General features: G+C 43.5%; 2 protein-coding genes across 5 annotated transcripts; one reads left to right on the forward strand and one right to left on the reverse strand.

Annotated features, from left to right (window-relative positions):
* Window positions 1-64: 64 nt before the first annotated feature.
* On the reverse strand, window positions 65-13,135 carry CDC45 (cell division cycle 45). Its single transcript, XM_027733102.2, has 19 exons — window positions 13,018-13,135; window positions 11,812-11,871; window positions 11,446-11,538; window positions 10,868-11,005; window positions 10,149-10,292; window positions 9,650-9,705; window positions 9,011-9,059; window positions 8,366-8,427; window positions 7,436-7,486; window positions 6,663-6,782; window positions 5,681-5,812; window positions 5,198-5,296; window positions 4,806-4,967; window positions 4,470-4,608; window positions 4,027-4,110; window positions 3,436-3,554; window positions 2,930-3,006; window positions 1,314-1,380; window positions 65-1,010 (listed from the first exon to the last, which is right to left on the reverse strand). The coding sequence occupies exons 1-18, from the start codon at window positions 13,066-13,068 to the stop codon at window positions 1,316-1,318; spliced, it is 1,701 nt and encodes a 566-aa protein (XP_027588903.1). The 5' UTR covers window positions 13,069-13,135; the 3' UTR covers window positions 65-1,010; window positions 1,314-1,315.
* A 399-nt stretch (window positions 13,136-13,534) lies between these two features.
* UFD1 (ubiquitin recognition factor in ER associated degradation 1) lies at window positions 13,535-19,829 on the forward strand. 4 transcript variants are annotated; one of them, XM_027733105.2, is made up of 12 exons: window positions 13,535-13,772; window positions 13,878-13,984; window positions 14,731-14,763; window positions 15,598-15,719; window positions 16,048-16,178; window positions 16,579-16,651; window positions 17,162-17,230; window positions 17,742-17,807; window positions 18,093-18,140; window positions 18,510-18,598; window positions 18,978-19,059; window positions 19,479-19,829. In XM_027733105.2, the coding sequence occupies exons 1-12, from the start codon at window positions 13,639-13,641 to the stop codon at window positions 19,551-19,553; spliced, it is 1,029 nt and encodes a 342-aa protein (XP_027588906.1). In that variant the 5' UTR covers window positions 13,535-13,638; the 3' UTR covers window positions 19,554-19,829. The 4 variants fall into 4 exon arrangements, with proteins under 4 accessions (XP_027588906.1, XP_027588907.1, XP_027588909.1 ...); XM_027733106.2 differs by having other exon boundaries at window positions 13,681-13,772; window positions 13,878-14,010; XM_027733108.2 differs by lacking the exons at window positions 13,535-13,772; window positions 13,878-13,984 and adding an exon at window positions 14,084-14,204.
* Window positions 19,830-20,140: the final 311 nt, after the last annotated feature.

The raw sequence follows: 20,140 nt of genomic DNA on the forward strand, positions 1-20,140 counted from the left end.
ATGACAGCATATAAAAAATTAAAAAATCACTTTTGTTTGAATAAAAATATATAGTTTAATTAGGTTTCTGTTGGCTACATTTAAATCATGTGTAATATTAAATTAATCTGTATTAAAATATGTACAAAATTGATGTAATGATGCATAACCTTTAGATACTCCTTATAATACATGAAAACATTGAAGTCACAGAGAATTCAAGTAAACATTGCAAGAAGAAAAGAATTCCAAATGTACACATTTACACATCCACCAATGCACAGCAGGTTAAGGCCAACAAGCCATTTCATTTCATATGACCAAAGTAAAATGAAATCTGTTATGGAACAGAATCATCATAGTACTTTAGACTCTTTCCAGGAAAATTATTCCCAAAGTCAAGCTACAATACACTATCACAATGCACGACTAAAAAGGCTTTATTAACACTGGAATTCCTCAAATTTTTCATTTGGTATTTGGCAGTTACTCAGTATTTGGATTTTAAAAGCCCTAAAATCTTAGAACTTGTCTCACAAGACAATTCTTTTAACTAAACTACAAGACTTCAACCCCATAGTACCAAAACCAGTTTCAACATTCTAGAATTTCAAGTAGAGTCTCGAATAGTTCATTTAAAAAATAAAAAGCATTTAAGCCAATTTTAAAAGTACATTTGAATGGTAATATAAATATGGAACTTCTTCAAAACCTATTTTTTATCGTCAGTCAACAACTAAACATCACAGAAGCATGTCTACAATAAAAGCAAGTTTGACAAAGAGAAGTCCTATTTAGGAATCCCCCTTACAGGGGTGGATGTTCACAAAAACAAGTGTTCAATATCTGTGTGCTGAGGTCAAAATCCTTTTGACCTCCCAAGAGGCATAAAAACAACAGTCCAGGTCTGTACCAGTTCCTAAGACAAAGCAAGATACATCACAACTGCAGCACCATGAACTTTGGAACATCCCAAAGAACTGCAGAGGGTCTGATCCTCAGCTTCCAGCACTGGGAGCCAAAAAGCACCACTGTGTAACAAGGGCAGAAGACAAAAGCAAACCATCAGTAGTCAAAGTGCAAAGAGAGAAACAAATGGATGCAGAAATCTTGGAAGCCATGCATGACTCTGTCTAACAAAGAGCCTGGAACTAGTGCTCACAGTGTACCAGCCTAGTGAACTGGGCTAACAGTCACAACTACAGAGAGTCTCGGATCCCCCTCTCTATTCAGATAAAAATTACACACTGGCATAGGCTACAACCTTAACACTGTGAAAGAAGAATAATATTCTACAGGTTACTAGCTTGAACTGTAATTCAATAGTGTCTTACCATTAGGACAAGAGGGAAATGAGGGCATCCAGAAATTTGCTCCGATCTTCTGTTTTCAATTCAATTACTAAAATATGAAATAATTTATTACAAGATGCAAGCAATTGAATATGTCAGATGTCACATTTGAAGAACAATAATCCTGAGTATACTAATTTATATTCTTACTTGACTTTAAGAAGGAAAAAAACCACCTATTTACTTGGACAAAACTAAAGCACATGATTTTGTGTTTAGACTTCAGCAAACTCTGATTGCTAGGTGCTCATTACACAATATTGCAGGCACATGTTTAAATCTAAGCATGTTTCTTTTCCTGTTCAACACACATACATAAACATGTATGGTTAAAAACTGCCTCTTTTGTAAGCATGTACAAAGATGGGCAAACAAGTGTCTCATCAATACCACGGTTGGTTTGGCTGCTAAACATAAACCCCCTGAGAGATAAGCTCGCAGACTGCCAAGGGCACGTGTGAAAACCATCACTGCCTGCAAGAGGGAGATGTTCTCACAAAGATGGGCTTTGGAGTTCATAGTTTCTGCACAAGAAGACAGCACTTGGAGGAAAGCCTGACAAAGTTGTCCCTCCATGCTGGCCCATGCTTTCAGCTGCTCCTGCCCCTCAGCACAGAGGATTTCCCGGAATTTTCCCAGAATCTCCATGTGTGAGAGGGTGAAGGAATCTCCTGGTTTATTTTGGTTGGCTCTGAAGCAGCATGTCCAGGGTTTTGAGTAACTTGTAAGTTATCTTAATTTTTTTGAAATATTGCCAACACTCAATCCAGTTTTATACAATCCTGTTTCACCTGCCAGCTGGATTCTTGGCTCTTTTTATTTCTTTTTTTTCCCATGGTTCTCCCAAGGTCCACTCGGGCACTAACTTCAGTGATAACGTGTGAGCTTACAATTCTGTATCAGAGAAATGCTGCTTGGAGTTTACAGAGCAGCTTATGTGAGAATTCCCTGTGACGCAGCTGGAATTAAGGGCTCTGTGTTCCCAGGATTGTCCTGTTTGAGGGAATATGTCGGTGGTGTTCACCCCACAGTTTGCACCAGATGGGGCAGGGTCGCAGCCCCCGCGGTGTCCCACGAGAGCCGCACCAAGGACCCGCAGCCCTGCCCGCAGTGCCCCCTGCGGGGCTGTGCCCGCCGTGCCCCCCAGCAGTGCCCCCTCTGGGACCATGCCCGCCGTGCCCCCCAGCAGTGCCCCCCAGCAGTGCCCCCCAGCAGTGCCCCCTCTGGGACCATGCCAGCAGTGTCCCCCAGCAGTGTCCCCCCAGCAGTGCCCTTCCAGCAGTGTCCCCTGTGGGACCATGCCAGCACTGTCCCCCAGCACTGTCCCCTCTGGGACCATGCCAGCAGTGTCCCCCCAGCAGTGTCCCCTCTGGGACCATGCCAGCACTGTCCCCCAGCAGTGCCCCCCAGCAGTATCCCCTGTGGGACCATGCCAGCAGTGCCCTTCCAGCAGTGTCCCCTGAGGGACCATGCCAGCACTGTCCCCCAGCAGTGTCCCCTGAGGGACCATGCCAGCACTGCCCCCCAGCAGTGTCCCCTGTGGGACCATGCCAGCAGTGCCCCCCGGCAGTGCCCCCCGGCAGTGCCGTGACACTCACTGGACATGTCGAAATGGTTGTGCAGTGTCCTGGAGCCGGTGCTGTCCGCCGCTTTCTCAAAGGCCCTCCCGAAAAAGCTGGAACACAGATGAGCGTTACAGAAAAGGATATATTTTCTGAGGTAGGGATATGGAACCTTTTCCTTGCTGAGAGCTGGAAACAGCTCCTAGGTGTGCTTCAGGTGCCGTGTGTCCAACACACACCTCACTGATGCACATGCAAAAATCCTCACATCGGAGGCTTTTAGAAATGAAGTCGTGGGCCACACAGTGAACTATTTCCCTCTTTTAGTGAATTATTTCCCTCTTTTAAGAGGGAGGGAAAAAAACCACCTTGCAAGGAAGGTCCTGAAGATCTGTATCCCCTGTCAAAGTATCTCATCCACACTGTATGCAAAAGACATGTTCTTCTTGACAATTCAAGTCAACAAAATCAGTGTTAAGTAGGTACAGCAAAGATATACTTGTGGATAACCTTTAGTAAGGCCTTCTAAACACTGTGCTTACTTCTTTTTGTCCGAGCTCTCTGTCTCTGGAGGGATGCCCACCATGATCACAGTTCCCTGTTCCACATCCATGGGTGCAGCCATGATCAGGGGCAGTAGTTTACAGCGCTTGTTTTTTGTCTGGAAGTCAGAAAGCCTTTGTTAGACAAAGCTCAGGAACTAATTTAGTATCAGCTCTCCACATGAGATGGTACTACAGGCATTCATCTAAGGGTACAGCTCTAATGACTTCAACAGAAGGTGGTTTCTTTACAAGATCTCTTAATCCCCTTCTTCCTTCCATCAAAAGTCAGTTTAAGGACCAATAGAAATTTCAGTGATCTGCTCCCTCAAAACTTAGAAAATTACACAAAGATTTAGATTGTAATTATCTCAGCAATGAAAACTCTCCCTAATGCTGTGAAGACTCTCAGATAGGTATCTTTCCTAGAGCAGCATTGACAGATATGCCAAAATTATCCAATCAATTAGCAGAAAAGCATTATTAATATTTTCATATTATGTTTCTAGTAATCAACTGCAAGTATCCAACACAACAGTAACTACTACACTGGCCAGAAGTTTGTGAGTCAAAAGATTTTAATTTACTTACAGAGCAAACAAATGATTTGAGTAAGTTTTTACTAAGCAGGCACAGAGACACGGGTTTGGAAAACAGTTTCACATCTGGTGTGCCCTAGGAAAAGAGGAATTATTTCAGTTGCAATCCAAGGTGATTCTTACACTTATTTAGTTTTACTATCTACTGCCAAGTCTAGAAGCTTTGTGTGGCTCAAGGAACATTACAAGAACCATCAGGACCCAGGAGTTTGGGCTCCCCCAGCTTTGCAGTGATCCCTCTCCCCTCCGTGAGGGCTGGTTCTTCCTTTGGGAAGTTCAGGGCACATGTCAATATTGACCCAGCAGAGCACAGGATATGAAACAGGGTCTTTCTCACAGTAATTCTTATGGAATTAGCACTTAGGAAAAGTGTTATTCAAGGATGATACAGACAAAAAGGAGAGTCAAATGAGCAGCTGAACATAGAATGCTGACCTCCATGAGGGAACAATAGAGAAATGGCCCCTGAGAAATGACCAGGTTGGTGCAAATACAGCTGGCCACTGTCTGCTGAATGGCACGGAGCTGCTTCTTGGCCAGGTCCAGTCCTTGGTGCAGCTTGTCCAGGTTACCCCTGCAACAGAAAGGATAAAAATAGACATGTCCTTACAAAAATAAAGCTTGTCAAACAAAAATGAAACCTAAACACTATTCACAAAGATATTTGGATTTTTCTTCAATAGCTTGTGAAGCAACAATGCATATTCAAGATACATAATCCATGTTCCCTAAGTAAAATTGCAAAAGAATGAAGAGACATATTTTTAGTACCTGGAGAGACTGTCCAAAGCTTTAATAAAATTAGTTGTTTCAGGCCCCTCTTTCTCTATATTCTCCATAAGAGAAGTTGTTGCATAAACTATATCACTTGCTGAGAACTTGTTCTTAAAGCCAAAGTGAATGCTGAAGGTCTGAACTCTTAAATCTTTCATTCTGCAAAATGGAATAAACCCAGGAAAGTTAATTAACATTGTCAACATTAACATACTGAGGAGACAACTGGCCAACGTTAAGAGCATGAAGACAAAATCTACCCTAACATTTCCAATGAGCCCAGTGTTACTTTGACAAAGAACTATATTTTTTAAAAAAAGATATTAGAACTTCTTCATACAAAAATATATGAGCTTAATTGCAAAGTCTCTGTATTCAAAACAATTTACCCAAATTTGTTTGCAGATTCTTCAATCATTTCCCGAAGATTTTCTTTCAAAGACATGTCCATGGAATGAAATTTCTGTTTCACTTGCTTCAAAGGCAAACTAAGGAAGGAAAAAATACATAAATTGGTATGCCAGAAGAAAAAAATATTTTGCCTTGTTTTTTAATAATATTTTCTTAATTATTAGGTAATTTAGCAAGTTTAAGTCTGATTAAACTTCTTTACATTAATTTTTCTTTAGTCCTTAAAAAGCAGATGTGAGAAAGCAGAGGTTACTTACTAACCTGCCATTCCATAGAGGCATAGAGCTGAAGTATTCCTTGTAAACCAACACACAAGCTGCATCACTGCCACCTACTCAGAGCCCCATGATCATTTAAAAACTAACAAGCTGATTTATATTTATGAGCTATATTCTGAATATTTCCCCATAATTCACTGAAAAAACGATCCTTTAATCAAGATACAGATTTTTATAACTCACCCCATGTCAGCCAAAAACTCCTGGAGCCTCTTCTGCCCTTGTACAGACCACAGCTTAAGTCTAGCAGAGGTGTAGGAGGTATTACAGAGACTTTCATAGAGAGACCAGTGCTGATACAGGGCCAGGCGCAGACTGGACAGGAATTAGGGCAAATAACTACAAACACAGTCATTTGAGGCTGCAAACCCCAACAAAACTCCACAAGCAGTAGTTAAGTGTTCAGTTGCCCTCACATGTCACGTCCCTGTACCACAAGAAATGCAGGGAGAATCCCAGAATCAGCTGGGTTGGAAGGGACCTCCGAGCTCATCAAGTCCAACCCTTGATCCAACCCCGCTGTGGTTCCCAGCCCATGGCACTGATGCCACATCCAGTCTCTCCTTAAACACCTCCAGGGACGGAGAATCCACCACTTCCCTGGGCAGCCCATTCCAATGTCTGACCACCTTCTCTGTGAAGAAATTCTTCCCAATATCCAACCTAAACCTCCCCTGGCACAGCTTCAGACCCAGCCCTCTTGTCTTGCTGATGGGAGAAGAGATCAACCCCCCCCGTCTCCCCCCTCCTGTCAGGGAGTTGTAGAGAGTGAGGAGGTCTCCCCTGAGCCTCCTCTTCTCCAGGTTGAACAGCCCCAGCTCCCTCAGCCTCTCCTCATAGGAGAAGCTGCAGGGGATGTAACAGAAGGAGTCATGTCCAACAAAACACCCAAACCTCCATTTATTGCCATTCCCTCTCAGCAGCAGAGACGTGCAGGGATAGTTTCCCCTCCATCAAGGCTCAGGAGGGGCTCACCCGGCGGGCAGAGTGCCCTGCCCAGCCCTGGCGAGGGGCTCACCCAGCAGGCAGAGTGCCCTGCCCAGCAGGCAGAGTGCCCTGCCCAGCCCTGGCGAGGGGCTCACCCGGCGGGCAGAGTGCCCTGCCCAGCCCTGGCGAGGGGCTCACCCAGCAGGCAGAGTGCCCTGCCCAGCCCTGGCGAGGATACTCGTAGTCGAAGGCGATGCGGGTGCAGTCGATGGACAGGCCGTGCTCCTCGTCCTCGTTGCGGTGGTTGTGGCGCGACACGTGGCGCTGCAGGGCCCCCACGTCCGTCACGTACTTCATCCTGGGCAACAACAAACCCGTCACCCCGCCCTCTCCCTGGGATTTTTGGTCTTGGTTACGAGATAATGTTTCACAAAGTCAGCAGTGTGAAAACACCTGAACCCCCCAACTTGCTACATGATGATCTTTCAGTATTCAGCCATACACCCGGGCAAGGAAAAGTAAAAAAAAAACCCAATAGTGAGAGACAGACTGACCAACCAAATCAGTTATTTATCACATTTGTCTCCTTAAAGTAACAACAGAACAGCAGAATTAAAGCCTACACTTGTAATACTGGAATTCTGATGTATCTAGTAGAAAATAAGAAAAAAGGAGAAAAAAATCTGAAAAAATCTAAACTAAAACTGTAAAGGAAGCTGGAAGATCCAGAACACACAAAAGTTTTTTCCTTTAATAAGATTGTATTGAGTTCATACTTAGGTAAACTACTACTAAACACCATTTCTTCCCAGATCAGAAATGATTGTTTTATAATTTTGTGAAAAATAAAGTTGGCTTAAAAATTCTAAATAGTAGAAAGTACTTATTCCCTTAGGTTTCCTGATCTCTATTAATTGCTATTAGTTACTCCCAAACCCAAAATTTTAGAAGGTAGACAAATAAATATAAATAAGAAATAATAATAAATATAAATTAAAAACTCTTCCTTACTGTGTGATTTTATCTTGGACCCATTGATCTGTAAGGCCAACAATCGCCCACCTAAAATTTTTTTGGAAAAAGGGAACAGAAAAAAAAAGGTTAAAGCAACAAATATTCCAATATAGTGTGTTATATTTAACCCTCTAAGCGTGTAACAGAAAAAGTCAGCAGCACTGTTCCCCAGCAGCACCCAGACATTCATAACAAAGCTGTGTGCTGTTATTCCCCTGAGCAGTGGTACACACGTGGTACCCACAGCACCTTGGGGTACCCACAGCACACCTTGGGGTACCCACAGCGCACCTTGGGGTACCCACAGCACACCTTGGGGTACCCACAGCACACCTTGGGGTACCCACAGCACCTTGGGGTACCCACAGCACCTTGGGGTACCCACAGGGGTACCTACAGCACCTTGGGGTACCTACAGCATACCTTGGGGTACCCACAGCGCACCTTGGGGTACCTACAGCACCTTGGGGTACCCACAGCACACCTTGGGGTACCCACAGCACCTTGGGGTACCCACAGCACACCTTGGGGTACCCACAGCACCTTGGGGTACCTACAGCACACCTTGGGGTACCCACAGCACCTTGGGGTACCTACAGCACACCTTGGGGTACCCACAGCACACCTTGGGGTACCCACAGCACCTTGGGGTACCTACAGCACACCTTGGGGTACCCACAGCACACCTTGGGGTACCTACAGCACCTTGGGGTACCCACAGCACACCTTGGGGTACCCACAGCACACCTTGCTGCTCGTGACTGATTCACACAGCAGTGACCTCTGGCTGAAGATGTGCATTCACTCACACAGGTATGGGCTTCACTGGACCCTCACACTCAAGCTGAGTGATTCTGGGCAATCCTGCCTGTCTTTGCTGCAGGTTTAAGCTTCCAGCCCCTCTGGAAAATGAGGATGGGAACATACCACAGCATGTCGTTCAAGTCCTTAGACATCACCCAGGCCAGATCAAACATCACCATCGCAGACTGCAAGGGGGAGAAGCAAAAAGGCAGCACAACAGTCACAGGATTCTCACCTCAGTACACAGACAGAACACAGGGGAATTTGCCAAGTCTTAGCATGTTACTAAAGCTCTGGACATCACACTGGAGTCCGACAATCTGCCAGGGTCTTACTATGATACTAAGTAGAAAGCAAAATGTTTCAGATTTCTCTGTAAACCTGCATTATATATAAAGCAAACACTTAACAAAACATATCATCAAAGGCCAAAGGACATAAGGAACAGTTTGATGTCCTAAGTGCCATGTTTGGGCTATCCTGAACTTTGAAAGACAAACAAGTCCCTTACAGGCTCAGGTCTTTTTGTGAAAGTATCTTGTGCAGAGATAGATACTTTTGTCAAGACCTAAAAATCAACTAGAAAACATTAAACTAAGTTAAACTACTTGTATATATGTAAAAATAGCATAATGCAACAATATTATAATGCATATTATTATTAGATAATTATATAATTGTAATAGGTAATTATAACCTCAGATATTGTCCAATTACCTTTACATTGTCACCTTGGGTTTTTATGGCAAACAAAGAGTTTATACTTACTGAGGTCCCATGGTACTCATACTGCTCATAATCAAAGAGAATTTCTCGTCTGAAAAGGGGAAAAAAAACAATACATTTGACTAAAGGATGAACTGGTCATTGGATCCAATTGAAAATACAAGTCTAGAATTGTGAATAATATCTCAATTTCATTTTAGCTATGAAAAAAATTAAAGTTGGGCTAGAAATTGTGGAAGGCAAACAGACTTTAGTAATAATGTGGAAACCATTCTGAAATGTACTCATAAAGCAAAAAGGAAAAATTTATTAAGTCATTATTCCTCAAAGCCCATTTTATCTGATTTGTTCCTGCCCATTCCTATTAATGAGATTGTGAAAGAAGACAGAAGCACAGACCTCACCCTAGGACAGACAGGATAAGAATACCACAGCTATTTAAGTGAAGCAATGCACCTATTGCTACTCAGATTTTAAATTACTATTTACAACTTCCTTCATTTAAACCTTTTATTTTTATATGGTAAATATCCCTCTCAGCTTTCTGAGCAAAATTAGAACTAAAGCATCTTTCAAATCACAGCTTGGGATCATATGTTTGCATTCTTAACAAGAATTAATCTAGTCAAAGATTAAGAGTAGAAAAAGAGGTACAAGCAACACAAAACCCAGCCGACACACCTGCGTGCTTCCCACTCTCGCCTCTGTCGCCTTCTCATCGTCCTCTCTATTACATCCTGGGAATTAATTTGGATGTTAAAAACTACATTAGCATCTAGGCACTTTAATGATTACATCTTAATTTAAAAATGTAACTAATGTATTCATTATAAAGAACTTTTTTTAAGAATTAGTAAAAAACCAATATTGCTATGAACAACATCTCATGAGAAAAGTATTAGTATCAAATATTTTTCCAAGGAACACAGCTTTAAGAAGTCATTAAACAGAATCAAGTTCAAAACATCTTTTTTTATTGGGAGAAAATATTTCTGTGCAGTTCAGATAAATAAACATTCCTTATATGTGAAACTCTACCTGATTATTTTTTGGTGATGCACTTGAACTTGTGGTCTAGTGGAACACAATTTTTAAACTCAAATACAATTATTACGATGCAAAATATAGGTTTTAACAGTTTTGTTTTCCTTATTTTCACAACAAAGTAGCAGAAACACACCTCTTCAAAACGTCTGCGTTTGTCTGAAGGTTCTGACCCCTCACTTTCATTCTCTGAATCCTCTTCTTCCTCCTCTTCATCTCTGAAGATATCATCATAAGCAGGAACATCGAGATCATCATCTTGCTTGACTAACAGCTTAATCTAGCAAGAAAAAAATATATTTAGGGAGTAAGACATCTTAAATGACAAATGAGAATACTTCAGTATTCTCAGTAAGAGAAACCAAAAATTCAATTCCAGGCATATCAAAAACATTGGTTTTTAATACAAAGACCATACTGATTTATACAAAATAAGGGTAAAAAAACCCATATTCCTTTTTTGCAGCATTACTGGATTAATTATTTTTACTTTTTTTTGATTGTTAAAATCAAATAATTTGTGTTTAATAAGTCTAGGTGTTACTAGATGCTGAGAGATAATACATATTACATTCTGGAGGATGTTTATCCCCTGATTTATGGCAGCTTGATTTACAGCACCAAGATTAATATGTGTTTACTACTGACAAATCTCACACTGCTGACAGTACAGATTTCGCTGCTGAAAATAGATTTTTTTTTCTGATCATGTACATTACTACTGCAAATATTCATTAATGCTGCTTCCTGACCTACTACCTAATGCTGGAAGCAGTTTTGCAAAACACAGAGAAGCTCTACACCACACACCACCACACTGTGGGGAGGTTTTTATCATGAAAGAAAAGCCTTTACCTGTGTGTCATTGTAAACATTCACTACATTGATAGGTCTGTGGCTGTCACACACAAAAAAAAAAGTGTCTTCTTCAGGCTGCAGGATTTCCAGGAGGTCAACATTGGCACCACAATTAATAAGAACAAAGTATTTGAACTGCAAAAAAAGGAGAAAAAAAAAAAAAGCTTGTTCCTTAAATTAACAGGGGACATAAAAGACTGAAAATACCTTTACAAAACCTTTAAAACACTCATCATTGCCAAAACTTGTATTTGCTTTCTGATATTTGATGTCTTTGTAGCAGAAATTTTTTTTAAGACAAAGCACCCAATTTGGGGACATCCAATACCACAATTCTTTATATCTCAAAAGGTATGCAAACCTAATTTGACTCTATCAAAATTCTAACACATTAGTTTGACCTGATATGAAGAACTTCACAAGGTTGTTACTGGTATGATAAAATGTTACAACAGTTTTGAGGTAACCATTAATAACAAGTAGTTCAAAAGCTGACATTTTAAATGGGAAAAGGGAAGAGGTGCCTCTCTTTGAAAGCTGAGCTGCAGATTAAAAAGTTTCCCGTGTTTTTTCACCTGATCTTTGTGCTCCAGAAAGGCAGTTTCAAGCTCCTGCCATCCAGACACCGGGACGAGGGTGTATTGCACATGGTCACACTGGAACAGGGCCTGCAGGGAAGCAAACAGCTGTCAGTGCACGGGAAGGAAGCAGCTTCTCCGACAATGCCAAACTCTATTCCCTACAAACCTTTCTAGTCAAGACATCCCAAATGACAAACCTACACGAACCCAGAGCATGACTCACCAGTTTCCCATCAGAACTCATGGAAAAAGTAAGTTACAAAAGCAGATTAAACCTTTACCCTTTCTCTGGTTCAAGCCCATTAAAAGGATCCCAGGGTATATTTTCTTTTACTGCAGTGATAATGAGCCAAGACTTACTTGGAGTATTTTACAAGCACATAATGCATCAACATCTGAAGCAACGAGAAGAAGAACACGCTGCAAAAATAACAAAATAAATATATTAATACAGGTGCCAGATCTGATGTGCTGGAACATGAAATGCATAGACCACTGTGAGGCCAGAAATTTAGGTAGAGATCGTCATAAGCATAAAATGGGATTGCTTCTGAATGGACACTGCAACCAAAATTAACCAGCTTGGATCCCTGTAATATGAACAAAAAGCAACTCCAAAGGATACCCAAAATATGTCAGCTGCTTTAGGGAAATGTAACTACTCAGACTCCTCTGAATCAGTCACCGGTTTCAAGGTTCACAACTAATCAATCCCTACAACTATTTTAATTGTGTCTAGAAAGGCCTTGGTTTTCAGCATGGGATCTGGAACAATTTTGACTAAAGAAAATCTTACTAAAGTAAGAGCAAGGCAATGTGTGAAATAAATTGTTTTGCCTAAATCAAGGTTGACTGGTGGGTTGATTTTTTGTTGTTTTGTTTTCAGTTTTGTTGTTATTTTTGTTTTGCAAGGGTGTTGCTTTGTTTGAGTCTGGGGTTTTTTTGAGATTTTGCTCACAGTTGGAGAAATCGAGAGAATTTGCACAATCCATAATATAGGTTCACGGGTAGGAATGCCAAAACACTGTCTCACAAAAGCTTTACCACCTCGGTGTATAAATCTCCTGTGAACACAGTTAGGCAAACCAGGGGTTAAAAATGAAAGTAGCCAACCAGACCTGCTACAAGATTGTAACAGAAACCTTAAAGATGACGGGATCTGGGCGAACAACAACAAAACAGCTAAAAAGATATATAGAAACAGAACAGCTTAGAGACATCATGGTTAAGCACAAGATCCAGGAGAGCAGCAGAGCACCCGTGAGGAAGCAGGCGAACTGCAATGCAAACCCTGGCGAGCCCTGCGCTGGCGCAGCTTTGTGTCGGGTTTCCGAGGGCAGGGAAAGGGAACGACCCGGGTGAGCGGCGCTGCCCCGGGAGCGCGGCCCCCGCCGCCCCCGACCCCCGGAGCGCCGGGACGGCCCGCACCGGCCCCGCTCCGTGAGCGGCGGGAACCGCGGGACCCCTGAGAGAGCGAGCCCTGAGGGAGGGGGGGAGCGGGAGCCCTGAGTGGGGGGAAAGCCCTGAGGGGAACCCCACAGCCCCAGTCGCGGCCCATCACCGCACCTGGGTGACAATCACATCGTAGAACTCCCGGCGGCAGTCGGAGACGAACATGGCGGGAAGGAGGAGCGGGAAGGAGCGGCGGGAATGAGGAGCGGGCGGGAATGAGGAGCGGGCGGGAATGAGGAGCGGGCGGGAATGAGGAGCGGGCGGGAAGGACGGGAAGGACGGGCGGGAAGGACGGGAAGGACGGGCGGGAAGGAGCAGCAGCCCCCGCTCCCGGGCCGTCCCCGCTCAAACTGGGCGCCAAACCAGCGCCGCGTCCCATTGGTCCGCGCCTCACGGCACGCTGGCCAATGGGAACGCGGCAGCCCCGCCGCCGCGGCGCCGACTGCCCAACCCATTCCGGGTGTCCGCCAATGGGATTGGAGGGAGGCATTGGAGATGCGCGCGGCCAGCCAATCCCGAGAGGGCCTCAGCCGGAAGTACCGCTCTGAGTTTTTGTAGCCGCATCCGCCATCTTTGCCGCGGGCGAGGTGTTTGTTCTGCCATTAAAGCGAGCCCGACCAAGGGGCGACGGGGCCGCAACAACGTTCGATGACCCAGAGGGGGCTCGGGGAGCAGAAGAGCCCCGTACGATGCCGCCTCTGAGGTGTGGGATCCCGCCTTCCGCCCTCACAGGCCATGGCGGCGCGGGCGGCGCGGGGCACGCCGGGAGGGGCGGGGCGGGCCCGCACAGCCCGTGAGGTGGAGCAGCGGCCCCGGCCCGGCCCGACCCGGCGGCCCGAGGGAGCCCCGGCGCCGGCACCGCCGCCATGGTGAGCCCGGGACACGGGGCACGGCCGCCGCGCTGCGGCAGCGCTCGGGGGGGCTGTGGCGCCGATTAACGCGTCCTTCTCTTTGTGTTGTTTTCTCCGCTCTAGTTCTCGTTTAATATGTTCGACCACCCCATCCCCCGCGTGTTCCAGAACCGCTTCTCCACCCAGTACCGCTGCTTCTCGGTGTCCATGCTGGCCGGGCCTAATGACAGGTCAGATGTGGAGAAAGGCGGGAAGAGTATGTGCATGTTTTATTTTGACTAATAAACCTGTTGGAAGGGTGTTTGTGAATGTTGTCGAGTAACGCAGCTTTTGGCCGAGACTGCAGAGACGTTGAACGGCAAGAGACAGCTGAGCACCCTGGGTGGGGCCCTGAGGAAGGAGGAGGCGTCATCTTCCATTGCCTTACTCTGTAATTAAAAAACTTACCGAGTGAGTCTGGGTTTAGGAACGTTAAAGTAAGACAGTCTTATTTTTTGAAGTCTCTTGTTATGATCTTGGATCTAGTATAAGCCATGGAAGTTTGTGACTAAGAGCTTTCTCCCTCCACCCCGTTTCTGTACCTCACTTAGGTTGAACAAAGAATAATAAATTGGCTAACTTCATTTTCAAGCTGTCAGATCAGTGCTGTGTTGTTTTGAGTTGGTGTCATTAAAGAGCACCTGTGAGCCCAAACAAGTAAAATTAGCTTTAGAAACTATTTGTCTTAGCACTAGGTATTGTAAAACCTTGTGTCCTCTCTTTTTTTCTTTTCTGATTAAATTCTGAATTACCATTAGCAAGTACATTTATCATGACTGTTTCTACTGAAATCTCTGGCTAAAAATGAATTTGCAGGAGATTTTAGAATCTCCTTTCTCTTTAGAGGAGACTAGAGAAAGGAATGGTAAAGTCGTATGTTATGTACTCTTGTACAGATGTGCTTTTTCTAATCTCCCATTTCTGTTCATCCCTGCAGTAATTATGCCACCATCGGCTTTGGATCAACTCAGTAAGTGAATATTTTATTCTGGAACAATAACATTCGAAATATGAGCAAACGTGTAGGCAAATGCCACAGTGTTTTAGCTACCTCTTGAAGTCTGACTTAAATAGAGAATAGACCAATTAGTTAAAAAATGTATTCTGAAGGTGTTTTTCCTGTCAGAATTAATGGGGCTTGTCTGTCTTCAAGTACAGACATCTGAAGTGTTGGGCTACCTGAGGTGTGAATCAATATTTATTAACTATTAATAGTGCACTCAGAATAATGGTTACAATTAATCTTGTAAATTCTTAATTTCAGCCACGTTGTCCTGGATAATGTTGTCTGCAGCAAAATTTATTTTAAAAACAAAATAAGTGAGAATTAACTTTGAATTGGGGAAAAGATAACCAAATCAACAACATAAAGGGTCTTTTTTAGCCTTTTTAACTAAGGGGTTTTTTTTCCCCCTTGGAGTTTTAGTCTTAATAGAATTTCTTTGAGAAATTACTTTAGTCATTCAGTTTTAAAATGGGCAGGACCTGTTAGAAGTCATTCGGTAGATGCTGAGCAATAACAGCACAAGGACATAACAGTAATAGATTCCTCTCTCATTCCTGCTGCCTGCTCATGTCTGAGCTTGGGGAAAGGCTGGGGGAGGATTTAAAGCTCCAGCTGTGATGCCACCACAGTATTTGGGTATCTGCTTTCTCTCCTGGATTTGTAGTTTGGAGCAGTTGGGATAATGGTGGGAGGGGAATCCTCTCCTGCAGTCTGGCCCGTTCTCTTGGTGATGTTTGAAAGCTTCAGCAATGTGTTGGTGGCTTTTGACCGACAGAGCTTTCCTCCCCTCTGTCGCAGGCCGCCTGAACATCACTTACCCCATGCTGTTCAAGCTGACCAACAAGAACTCGGACCGCATGACGCACTGCGGCGTGCTCGAGTTCGTGGCTGACGAGGGCATTTGTTACCTGCCACACTGGGTGAGCTGCTCCTGCTGCACTGACACAACCTCAACAGCAGCATTCACAACTTGCCAGTTTAACAGTAAAGAAGTGCAGCGTTTCCTGAATGTGTCGTGTTCCAACAGCTTTCAGTCCCAGCTCAGGTTTCCCTCCTCGAGGGGTTAACTAAGCAAAGCAGCCTGTGTTTAAGGTGCACCTGGCTGTTATTCCTGAAGTGAAACCGGGGTAAACAGGTGCATGTCAAGGAAGGTGGTGGCCCCAGCAAAACTAGATATGCACAAAGAAAGAGATTTGAAAACATCAGACATACTGACAGTGGTTTGTATCTTTGTTTCCATTCTTGCAGATGATGCAGAACTTGCTGCTGGAAGAAGGAGGCCTGGTGCAAGTGGAGAGTGTTAATCTGCAGGTTGCTACTTACTCAAAATTTCAGCCACAGAGTCCAGATTTTCTTGACATCACCAATCCCAAAGCTGTGTATCCTTCCTATTCGATGATGGAAAAAGATTTTTCTCCCAAACTGGAACAATCAGGCAGAGCTAACTTTCCAGGTGGAGCTCATACTCTTCTGTTAGTAGGTGACTACTGCTGCTCCTTCTGAAAACAAAAGGGATGGAGAGCTGTTGTACAGAGATGTGGCCAGCTGCTGGCACAAAGTGTGGCCTGGAGTGAAGCAGCAGGAATCTTGGCTTAAAAGTCCAATGAATTTTGAGTGTCCCTTTGAAGAACTTGTACACCCTAATGTTTACTAAAAGGCTACCTCTGGTGTGCTGATGATTTTTAAACCATGTTTGAGGATCAGAGGTCTATAATACAGTAACTTTAAAGCTTTGATGTTGCCTTGAATACAAGTCTTTCATCTTAACGTGCTCTGAAGATTAGAAAATGCATTGAGAAACTTTGCCTGTCTGACGACTGGGGATGTTATTGCCATCAACTACAATGAAAAGGTACAGTAGAGGGTTGAGGGTTGTGGACTAAGTTCAGCTGTTGGATGTTGGTGCTAAGACAGCCAACCCAGAGCTGTGCAGTGTTGTTGAGAAGTAATTCCAAATGGGAGATTTCGCAGTGGGTTTTCTGTTGGAGGGGAAAAGGGGTCATTTAAGCCTTTCCCTGAACTGCTGTTTAAACTTTCTTTTGACTCACAAGAAAATAAACCTTTGCACTGTTAAAGTTTTTACAAGCCAAGGGACAGAATTTATCCTAATTTGTTTTCAAAAGTGCGGATTAAAGTACAGTGAGAGTGCAGCCAGGTACAATAATAGGTAGGTTCTCTCGGTTCTGAGTTAAAAACCTTTGCTCTTAAGTTCTGTAGAGACCCTGCAGTATCCAGTCCTCAACCTAGAGCACTTACTGCAGTTTTCTTGAAGCTGTTTGAAGGGAAGGGCTTATATGTGCTTTCTTATACATAAAGTTGAGCTTTTTGCCGTGCAGTGCTAAAATACCCATTCCTGTTTCAGATCTACGAGCTGCGGGTGATGGAGACCAAACCGGATAAGGCCGTGTCCATCATCGAGTGTGACATGAATGTAAGTGACAGCTGATGGGGAAGGTCTGCCCTGACTGTGTCCTCCTGGGGGAGGGATAGTGCTGTACCTCCAGCACCTCTGTGCTGCAAAACAGGTACTAGCAGATGGGTGGGGACGGTGACTCATTTGAGAGGACTCCACGTGCCTTTGTAACCACATCCGTGGTCTAGAGTGGCACTTCATGTACCATCAGGTGACTAGTGCCTCGAATTTAATGGTTAGCTTCAGTGTGTTTTATCTGGGTTTTATTTAATAGCCTTGTCTTGACTCAGACTCCAGTGATACTGTGGTGCTGCTTTACTGCTCTGTTTCAATTACGTGCTAAGGCTCATTCCTGGGAGGCTTAGTCTTTTTTTAGTTTTGAGTTAAAACGTTCAACAACAAACCTCAGCTCTTTCTAGATCAAATGTAGTCATGATAGTTTGTGGAGTTTGGAGGAATAGTAGTATAAAGCTTATGATTAAAAGAAAAATATTAACCGCATTTATTTTCATGCTTTTTGTGTAAATAGGTGGATTTTGATGCTCCTTTGGGGTACAAAGAACCAGAAAGAAGTGCACAACACGAAGAGAGCACAGTAGGTTACGCTTCTGTTCTTCCAAAATGTATTCCCTAGAAGTCAGCATTGCTTGTGGGGAAGCAGTGAGCCCCAACATAATTTTTTTTTCCTGAAACAAGTTCTTAAGGTTAAAATTGACTTACCAGGAGCATGTGTTACTTAGGAGATGGTTGTTTACCAACTGTTGGTTTTGGAAAGGGATTGTTCTGAAGTTTTGTTTGGTCAGAAGTACGTGGGACTGTTTCCACATGTTGTGTGTGTACAACATGAGCACAATGAACTCCATTGTTTTCTCCCTCCCAGGATGTGGAAGCAGACCATAGTGGATATGTGAGTGACATAGGATTTCGTGTAAGTCCCCTATTTCTGCTGGTTTCTGAATGTTGTAGAATGGCGAGGGAAAGTTGTTTCAAACAACTGCAGAATACTAATATCTGTCCTGAGAGGCGACTGTCATATAACTAGTGAGTACCTGCAAGTGTTTTATGGTGATTGCAACCAGGAACTGGATGACTTGCTGTCTGTAAAGGGCATTCTGTAAATGGGAGACCGAAACATACCCCTGCACCCAGGGCCCATCAGCTTATATGCACCAAAAAGAAACATGCTGAATCAAATAACTAAATAAAAATGACCGTGAGATTGCACAGAATATAGTGTCCCTGTGCACTGAACTTTCAAATACGAGAAGTTAAATGAAAACTCATTATGTATCCATAGGCATTCTCCGGTTCTGGGAACAGACTGGATGGCAAGAAGAAAGGTGTGGAGCCTAGTCCCTCACCAATTAAACCAGGAGACATCCGAAGGTATGTTTCATTCACTTGTCAGCAAGTGAAGAAGCAGTGTTTGAGTAGAGTTTTAGGGGTTTTTTCCTGCTCTTGCAATATAAACAAACTAATTTCATCATAAACTTGCCTTTAGAAAATAAATGGTCTTATCCACAGGCCCCAAGGAAACATGACCCTGGCCAAGCTTTCACAGCAACTCCAGTATTTGGTTATTTACCTCATGCAGTGTATGAACCTTCAGAAAAGAATTCAGTGGTTTAACTCTGGAATTATTTAGTAATGGAAATATGCAGTGAGTGTTGGTACAACACTGACGGACATGGAACAGGTCTCGCTGTGTTCAATTCCGTGGTAGGTATAAAACTTCTTTCATAATATTTTTATGCTTCTCTTCCAGAGGAATTCCCAACTATGACTTCAAGATTGGTAGAATCACATTCATTAGAAACTCACGTCCGCTGGTAAAGAAAGTCGAAGAGGTAAATAAAGTTGAGTGCTCCTAGTCTTGCACAGAATTAGAACATTAGAACTATGGCCCAAGTTTGTGGTTCCTCTCCCCGTAGTTGATTTTCGCAGCATTCTTCTGTTAAAAAGTGGTAGCAGTTAACTGGTGTGAGTTATGTGAAAGCAACCTCTGGTGTCCTTGTTACTGATGTAAAAAGGTGGGCCTGGTGTGTAATGAGCCAGTGCACCTTCATTTCAGGTGGCTGCAAGGCCGCCGAAGTACTCCTGTTTTGTTTTCAGGAAGAAAGTGTTAATGTCTAGATTAAGGATGGGAAATGTCTGCAGTCAGTGGCTGCTCTGATGGAATGTTCTTGCCAATGATCGTTCAGCTTTCATCACACACAAGCACTGAGCAAAGAGGTAACAACCTTTTTTCCCTCTTTTCTTTCTCCAGGATGAATCTGGAAGCCGGTTTATTGCCTTTTCAGGAGAAGGCCAGTCCCTGCGCAAAAAGGGAAGGAAGCCCTAGGCTGTGGTACCTTCAGTTAGTTAGGAGGAAAATAAAGTAACAGTTGCAGCATATTGGATCTTAGTTATTGCAGTTGAGAGGAGAGATCGTTTTGCAACATAGGAACCCTCTTACTGGTTTTGGTTTCATGTTTAAAACCGGAGCTGTCAGACTGTCTTAATTTTCAGTTGAAAATTGAGTCCTGGGAATTTGGAAGGAGCTTTTTGTATGTGTTGTAAAGAGGTGAATGTCGATCTCTGATCAACCTGAGAAGTAAAACTAACAAGCTCTACTTTACTAAAGATCCAGTTCTTAGACTACATCCTCCTCTCCTATCCTGAGTGATGATGGTCTCATGTCACTCTTTGCTTGGTATTTTCCTCCCTCTATATATCATTTTGCCACAATTTCAGGTAAGCTTTTTTGGTGTGGTGCAGGTGAAGGCTGACACTTTGGTGTTTAGGACTTTTGTGCAGGGAGTCTCCTTGAGCTTTAGCTTCAGGTGTTGGGTTCTCAACCATTTTAAGCAAACCCCCTGTAAGTGCTTTTTATATTTATAATTATTAACATGCCTTTTAATAGTTCAGATACTATAACGTAGCAATCTA

This window comes from Pipra filicauda, unplaced genomic scaffold (genome assembly GCF_003945595.2).
Source record: "Pipra filicauda isolate LSUMZ 115617 unplaced genomic scaffold, ASM394559v2 scaffold391_size691406_pilon, whole genome shotgun sequence".
In the NCBI taxonomy this organism is placed as follows: Eukaryota; Metazoa; Chordata; class Aves; order Passeriformes; family Pipridae; genus Pipra; species Pipra filicauda.